General features: G+C 32.9%; 1 protein-coding gene across 1 annotated transcript; it reads right to left on the reverse strand.

The window, feature by feature from the left end:
- Positions 1 to 271: 271 nt before the first annotated feature.
- On the reverse strand, positions 272 to 4002 carry LOC108367766 (probable phosphoserine aminotransferase). The gene is made up of 3 exons (XM_017622462.1): positions 3790 to 4002; positions 928 to 1604; positions 272 to 854 (listed from the first exon to the last, which is right to left on the reverse strand). Exons 1-3 carry the CDS (start codon positions 3832 to 3834, stop codon positions 476 to 478), a joined length of 1101 nt encoding a protein of 366 aa, XP_017477951.1. The 5' UTR covers positions 3835 to 4002; the 3' UTR covers positions 272 to 475.
- Positions 4003 to 8468: the final 4466 nt, after the last annotated feature.

The following is an 8468-nucleotide window of genomic DNA, read 5'->3' on the forward strand; positions in this document are numbered from 1 at the left end:
ATAAAATATCTTAGTCTTTAGTAGTCACCTTTGCTCTTTATTGTTTTCCCCTTTTTATACCCGAGCGCACTTGTGCACAAGGGTATATTAATTTTGTTCACATAACGGTTTTTGTAACAGGCAAAACGAATCGAGATAGTCATGTTATGTGGATCATCTCACTTCATTTCACCTCATTTCACCTAAATTCAACTTTGAACTTTGAAAGTCTTGTGCTATTGATGGGGATTTAAATATTTGTTTGTTCGGGATTCTAATTGAACTAAACCATTTTCGTAAACTGACAAAATCACTTTATTAGAGGCTCTACCATTAATAAGTTTTTACCATAAAAAATAATTCATTCTCTTTAGTAGCAAAAAAAACTTAGCGTATAGTCATACAAAAATAGTTACTAAATAATGCGAAGAGGATTTGATTTGTTTGCAACTTATTGATCTACTGTAAACATCATATGTTACATATATACCTATGTCTAATTTTGAGTTTTATTATTTTGGAAGAATTCTGTCATGAGTTTAGCCAACTGCTCAGTCTCGTCCACTGTAATAGCGTTGTAAAGTGACGCCCTTATACCGCCCACGGAACGATGTCCTTTCAATTGAATCATGCCTTGACACTCCGCCTTAGCAAGGAATTTTTTTTCCAAGGCATCAACACCTTCGACACTTCCAATACGGAACGGTACATTCATTCGTGAGCGCACGCGCTTCTCCACTGGACAACTGTAGAAACCATTCGACTTCTCGATTACATCGTAGATAAGCTTTGATTTTGTTGCAGCATTTTTAGTCATACCCGCGACACCACCGTTACGCTTAATCCATTTGAATACGAGTCCCATAACGTAAATACTGAAAATAAATACAAAATATTCTGCATACAATTTCAAAAATCTCTTGTAAATACACGTAATTTCACACTTACCAAAACGTTGGAGGCGTATTGAGAAGTGAATCGTTTCTAGCCATTTGTTCAAAGTTCAAAATCGATGGCGTGACTTTCATGTGGTGGCCAATTAGATCTTCTCGCACGATAACTATCGTTACGCCGGCTGGTCCAACATTTTTTTGTGCGCCGGCAAAGATCAAACCAAACTTTTTGACATCAATGGGACGTGAAAGAAAATTCGAAGACATGTCGCAAACTAGTGGCACACCATTTGTCAGCGCTGGCACAAAATCAAATTCCACGCCATCGACAGTCTCATTGTCACAGTAGTAAACATAGGAGGCGTTGGGATCAAGCTTCCACGTATCTTGTGAGGGCACAGTGGTGTATTTCTGCACTTTCGGTACTACCAAATTGACTTTGCCATATTGTTCAGCTTCTTTTGCTGCCTTGGCGGACCAAGAGCCGGTTACAACATAGTCAGCCACGCCGGTTCGTCCCATTAGATTGAAACACACTGCAGCGAATTGGCCAGTGCCACCGCCTTGCAAAAGTAGAATTTTATAGTTAGTTGGAATGTTAAGCAGTTCCCGCAAATCTCTTAGGGCCAGTTCATGAAAAACACCGTAATTTGGTGAACGATGAGACATCTCCATTATGGAAATGCCAGTTCCATTGCAGTTTAGTAAATTAGCTTGCGCTTCCTTCAGCACCTGGAGAAGAGCGGAGAAAATGGTCTGTTTAGAATGGTAAATGTGGGGGGGCTGCAACGCGCCAAACTGCAACTTCTAAAACTATTTTTCCCATGTCTGCAGAAAGTGATATAAAATCCTTTCTCAGTAGTGAAGTTAACCGCGAAAAAAACGCATAAAAAAAATTCAGCGAAGAAAGACTCTTCACATAGTTGCGGGCGAAGTCTTGTTAACCTACTTGACGGCGAAGAAAGACGCTTAAACTAATTTTCGCGGTCAACTATGATTATGGGTGTAACAGTACGTAAATTCCCCAAAGAGTTTTTGGGGAATGATGCTGATGTGACAGTTCTTGGCCAGGTATAAATCTATGTCTACGCGTCTTTCCTTTTTCGTAAATGTTTTTATGTAGGTATGTTCTTGCCAAAAATATCTGTGAATTCGGTACATTTTCTTTCGGAATATATTTGTAAAGTTTACCTCAACCTGTTAATGATTTCAGACTTCTGTGAAAAATTCTTCTTATTTGGTAATGCAACCACCTCTAAGTTTGGGCGGAGACCAAACAACTGCGTTAGATATATACATCTCTTCTTTGCGACATTACCGTAGTTATTTCGTATAGACAGGTCTGTTTAACTTCTCGAAGTTCTCTCAGCCACCAGAGGGAATTCCAACACGCTCTCGATTATTCGTTATTTCCATTCGGCAATGGGATTCATAACCTGTGTTTGAAAGTAAATGGCTATCTCTGCGATCCTTCTCGTCTCTCCACTACACGAAATCTTACCCCTTTTACCAGAAAATCGACAACGAACATTTAAAACATCTGGACGACGAAGGTAGTCAAGCAGCAATTAGGCATTCATGTCGATGGTACACCAATACCAACACGACGTTTAATAACCCAAACATTTTAGGAAGCCATACTTTTTATGCTATATTTGTACAAAAATGTGGTTACAAACAAAACCATATTGATCAAAGTTTAAGACTGCATACAAAACTAAGAAAAAATTAATGAACTCTCATAAAAATTTTAAAATTTTAACTCAGATTTTTTAAGAAAATTAAGAATTTGAAGTGGCTAAGAAATTGCGTTGATTTTTAATATTTTTTTTTTTTGCTGGCGGCTTTAGGTATTTTTCTTCATACAAGTGATTTTTTTATATGGAAGAAAATAATTGTAGAAATCATCGCTACTTCTTAGTTAGAATTGAATGGACTATAAAACTGCATACCAGAAACTTTCGTAAAAATCTGAGTGAAAAGGTTAAAATTTTCATGAAAATTCATTAAATTTTCCTTAATTTTGTATACAGTTTGAAACTTTTATTTATATGGTTTTGTTTGCAAACCTTTGTGAATATACAAAAAAAAAAGGTGTACGCAGCGATAATGGGGCGAGTGTATGTTAATATGTTTAAAAAATTCTCCACACATGAACATTTTAGACTCTTCTACACTCTCGTCCTTCGTTAAGATGTTTTAAAACCGTTTTCCTTGTTGCTTGCGAATTGTTTTATGATGCTTCTGTAGCAAGCGCGCTAAATAACTCAGATAATGTGACAAGATATAAGCAATTCCTATCGAAACCGACGATGTACATAAATATCTAGGAGTAGTTTTATTAAGATGCAGAGCAATTTTTCGCAATATCACAAGTTCTGAACACATTGACAACGACGAGCTACCGACCACAGCTTCCAATTTGTCATCTTTATTATCTAANGCTCAGATAATGTGACAAGATATAAACAATTCCAATCGAAACCGACGATATACATAAATATCTAGGAGTAGTTTTATTAAGATGCAGAACAATTTTTCGCAATATCACATACTCAGAAGTATTGCGCTTTTTGTAAAAAGTTTACGACTTTTGCGACGGCCCTACCAGCATATTGCTGGTCTTCAATTTCCTTAAGCGAATGCAAAAAACGCCACANCTCAGAAGTATTGCGCTTTTTGTAAAAAGTTTAGACTTTTGCGGCAGCCCTACTAGCATATTGCTGGTCTTCAATTTCCTTAAGCGAATGCAAAAAACGCCACACCATATTTCTCGTAAACAAGACAACATTACTTATCTTTTGGCAAATGTTGTATTCACAACATTGCCTGATAAGGTGGAGTATTAAACTTGCAGTTTTATTTTCGATAAAATGCTTTGCACTCACTACCAAAAGACAAAGCGGTTCAAACTAACCTCTTCCGGTAATTTAGCTGGTCCAGCGGCAAAATTAATGACCATTTTGACTTTGTAATCTGCAGTTTAATTAATTTCTCTTTTTATGTGTCGGAAACTGTACAACTACTTAAAGCAATCCACACTATGGCGACTTTAATTCGAGACTGAAATAGTTGGGATGGAATCATTCGGCAACAGCTAACGAAGGCTGAGCGACGAATTGATAACTAAAACCAGACTTGAATATAAGCTCGCCGTGTGAGAGCGGTGTATGTACTAATGTGCATCTGTGTGTGTGTGCGTATAGATACCCTGCAGAAAAAAATTATCAATTGATAAAAAATAACTTAGTTTTTTGCGGGATTTCTATAAAATATATAACTTGTAGTTAGCTACAAAAAGCTAACTTGAAACAAGTGGACAAGTAATACATGAGTAAAACTCGAGATTGTTTTCTTTAAACGTGTTACTTTTTAAATAAACTGCACATCGCAAATATTTTTTCGAATTGAGGACAAATAAAAGGAAGATCGAAATTTCATAATATCATTTTGAAGTTATTTCTGACGGAGTTCGGATTTGGGACCACCTATCGGCAGAATATGTGAACATATATGAAATGTGATAAAATAAATTAAGTAAATAAATAAAAAACAAAACAAAAACATATTTAGTTTTTCCTATTAATATTTTATGCCCAAAAGTAGTTAGTTAAAAGTTAGCTACATCAAATGCAGAGGTAACCACCCTTGACTAAATTTAATGCAGAGGTAAACATCCTTGACTATTTCGCGGCCATCGCCATAGAAATATATTTAGCTTTCGTCAAAGAAAATATACAGATAATAAGTGACTTATTGCTCTTTCCTAATCAACTTACAGTTAGCTTATAGTTAGATACATTTCCTACAGGGTATAAAGATGAATGTGGAACGTTACATGACAACAAGCCCACTGGCTGAGCGACAGACAACCAACGAGTTAGCAAAATATTTATTTTATTGATTAAATTTGATAATAAGTGATGTATATGTACATACATATGTACAAAGTAGACAATAAGAAATTGATTGGAAAATTGTTATCACAGTGCACTGGCTATGCAAACCAGTTTAGTTTTTTACAAATATGAAAAATATTTTGTTTAGTCTGACATTTGTTTAGTTTTGACATTAATCTATATATTAATAATACGCTAACATAAATTTTGTCTTCGTTCGTTTGGCGATTCCACCAAGCCGATTTCAAAACCAACAAAACCATTGGAAAGGTAATTTTCTGTAGATGAGGAGAGTTCTTATAGTTTCAAAATCGTCGTTTAAAAATTTCCGTATTTGTTTGTGGTTGTTGTTGCAACCTGTTTAATTTGAGCTGTTTTCCCACATTTTTTTACTTCGTATTTGAAATTAAACTTTGTAATAAAGATATATGTATATGAAGATGAAGAAATAAATGTCAACGATGAAGACAAAAAAGAGAAGTGAAGAGTAAAGAGACGAGTCGATGAGGGATACATGACAATAAGGATAACTGAAATTGTATTAAAATTAATTGATATTTTTTGATAGGAAACGAAATTAATTCAGTCATAAAAGTTACCGAAATCTAAGCTTATTGAGTTGTCGAAATTAATAGACACAGAAGCTTAGTTGTCGAAATTTATGGATAGTTATCGAGCTATAATAATTTATGGGATTTTTTAGTTAAAGAAATGTTTCAAGTTATCGATATTTATTGAATTATCATTATTTATAGAGTTATCGAAATTTATTGAGTTATCGTAATGCATCGAATTCTTTCAACTTACAGAGTTATCGATAATTATTGATTTAGTGAAATGGTCGATTTATCGAATCGAAGTTTATGGGATTAAAATATATCGAGTTATGAAAATTTCAAGATTATATAAGTTTATCGAATTTTATCGTGTTAACAGAGTGTAACGAGTTATCGAAATTTCTTGATAGCTTTCCAAAAATATGGAACTGTCAAAATTAACCGAGTTATCGAAATTTGTAAAAATATCGAAAGATTATCGCGTTATCGGTTTACATTTTTGAGTCTTTAGTGTTTTTGAAATTTATCAATTGAGGGTTTTAGTGTTTTTTAAATTCATCAAATTATCGATATGTACCAAATTATTGAAATTTATCCATTAGCTGTAGTTTATCAGTTCGTCATTTTTCATGTAGATTACCGCATAACCTTGGGCCAAGTCAACCGATTTCGATAATTCTTTTTGCATCGGATTAGATCATTGAATTGAAGTCATGAGAATTGAAGTCGGTTTTGTTTTTTACTTAAAAATTACTTGTTTCTCTGATTTGTTTTGTTTTTGTTGTAAAATTTTTTATCGAAACGCCGTTCCTCGAAAACCAAGACTACTGAAATTTTGTTGATCTCCCTTTCAAACCATTTTTTTCAGAGTATTCTGAATTGTAGAGAAATTTTAAAGAATTCGTAAAGATCTCATCCGATTTTTTTTTCAGAATTTTCTACAAAGAAATAAACTCCACACACTTCGACTCTTTTACGAAATTTTCGGAAGAAAATCGGTAAAGCAATGAATTAACTTCATTTTTCGTACAGAAATTTCATCTTCATATAATTTTTTTTTGAAGATTCGTAAAAAAATCGTTACAGAAATGGAATACTCCTAAAAATTTCGTTAAGATTTCGGGAACTTTGGTTTGCAGGGATAAATATATTTTCATAATATTCTGAATTTGTGTGAAGTTTAAACACCGTGATTTTCCAAATCCTATTTTTAATGTAACACTTGCATATAAAAAGTAAATAATGTGATTGAGCGTACAAGTTGTTTTTTTTTTTTGTTGTAAAAAGTTTTGCTGTTCGTAATAAATACGTAAAAAATAAAGTTGGTTGCTNGTTATCGAAATTTATTGAGTTATCGTAATGCATCGAATTCTTTCAACTTACAGAGTTATCGATAATTATTGATTTAGTGAAATGGTCGATTTATCGAATTGAAGTTTATGGGATTAAAATATATCGAGTTATGAAAATTTCAAGATTATATAAGTTTATCGAATTTTATCGTGTTAACAGAGTGTAACGAGTTATCGAAATTTCTTGATAGCTTTCCAAAAATATGGAACTGTCAAAATTAACCGAGTTATCGAAATTTGTAAAAATATCGAAAGATTATCGCGTTATCGGTTTACATTTTTGAGTCTTTAGTGTTTTTGAAATTTATCAATTGAGGGTTTTAGTGTTTTTTAAATTCATCAAATTATCGATATGTACCAAATTATTGAAATTTATCCATTAGCTGTAGTTTATCAGTTCGTCATTTTTCATGTAGATTACCGCATAACCTTGGGCCAAGTCAACCGATTTCGATAATTCTTTTTGCATCGGATTAGATCATTGAATTGAAGTCATGAGAATTGAAGTCGGTTTTGTTTTTTACTTAAAAATTACTTGTTTCTCTGATTTGTTTTGTTTTTGTTGTAAAATTTTTTATCGAAACGCCGTTCCTCGAAAACCAAGACTACTGAAATTTTGTTGATCTCCCTTTCAAACCATTTTTTTCAGAGTATTCTGAATTGTAGAGAAATTTTAAAGAATTCNCGAAGTTTATGGGATTAAAATATATCGAGTTATGGAAATTTCAAGATTATATAAGTTTATCGAATTTTATCGTGTTAACAGAGTGTAACGAGTTATCGAAATTTCTTGGTAAATAATGTGATTGAGCGCACTTGTTGGCAGATGCAAAATAAATTTGCATTTCAATAATTTTTTTTTGTTTTTTTTTTTTGTAAAAAGTTTTGCTGTTCGTAATAAATACGTAAAAAATAAAGTTGGTTGCTTTTTTTGAGATTGTTGATTGTTGGTTATTTTTTTAACAAGTGGCAACCATATAAATGCTTACCATATAAATGCAAGCGCTCATTGCTGCGAACTTACGACCATCAATTTATTGTATGTACAATCAAGCGCAGGCTTTTTATGGAATTTAAATTGTTTATACTTTTTCTTTAAATTTCACGACTTTTAGGTGCCCAACCATTTACGTGGAAAATTCATTTTACAACGCTTTTTTAGATGTTGCGTCGACGAAAGATTTTATGATTAAACTTTTTGATTTCCTTCTACTACATAGAAGTTGTTTTTTAATGTCGCTGAACAGTTTGTAAGTTCTCCAAATGAGCGAAAAGCTTTAAAGCACTATCAAGTGCGCATGCACGAACATTTTTAGTCCATTTTATCAAAAATGACAATATTCAAATTAATGCACATTTAAAGAACGTGTAAGTAGTATGTACATATTTATGTGCACTCAAAAGCTTTAACATTTGTGGAATGTAAATAATCGAAAGAAAAGATGCGGAGACTTTTATTGATAGGGATCGAAGCTAGAAGATTAAAATTTTAAATTGTACAAGGCGTTAATATCATGAAAAATTCGCCATATAATTAAAAACTTGCGACTTTTTATGTTTTAGTTACTAAAATCTGGCCTATGTAAAAATTTTATAGCAGATAGAAAATCTCATGTAAGCATGCCTGGAGAACTTTGTAGAGGTATAAACCTAGAATTAAATTATAGGTATAGCATAAGTGAAGGTATTTTGAAATTAAAATAGGGGAAATTTAAATTTAAATTAATGTCGACCTATTTACCCTCGGAATTAGTCTTTGCTCGTTGCTCAAAATGAAAGCGATTTTGA

This window comes from Rhagoletis zephyria, unplaced genomic scaffold, assembly GCF_001687245.7.
Source record: "Rhagoletis zephyria isolate East Lansing unplaced genomic scaffold, Rhagoletis_zephyria_1.1 Rzeph_scaffold_02806, whole genome shotgun sequence".
Taxonomy (NCBI): Eukaryota; Metazoa; Arthropoda; class Insecta; order Diptera; family Tephritidae; genus Rhagoletis; species Rhagoletis zephyria.

Coding starts and splice junctions, on each gene's coding strand:
- LOC108367766 (XM_017622462.1), bottom strand. CDS start 3,834: ATGGTCATTAATTTTGCCGCTGGACCAGCTAAATTACCGGAAGAG. Junction 1,605..3,789: donor CAGCTAAATTACCGGAAGAG/GTTAGTTTGAAC, acceptor GCTCTTCTCCAG/GTGCTGAAGGAAGCGCAAGC. Junction 855..927: donor AATACGCCTCCAACGTTTTG/GTAAGTGTGAAA, acceptor ATTTATTTTCAG/TATTTACGTTATGGGACTCG.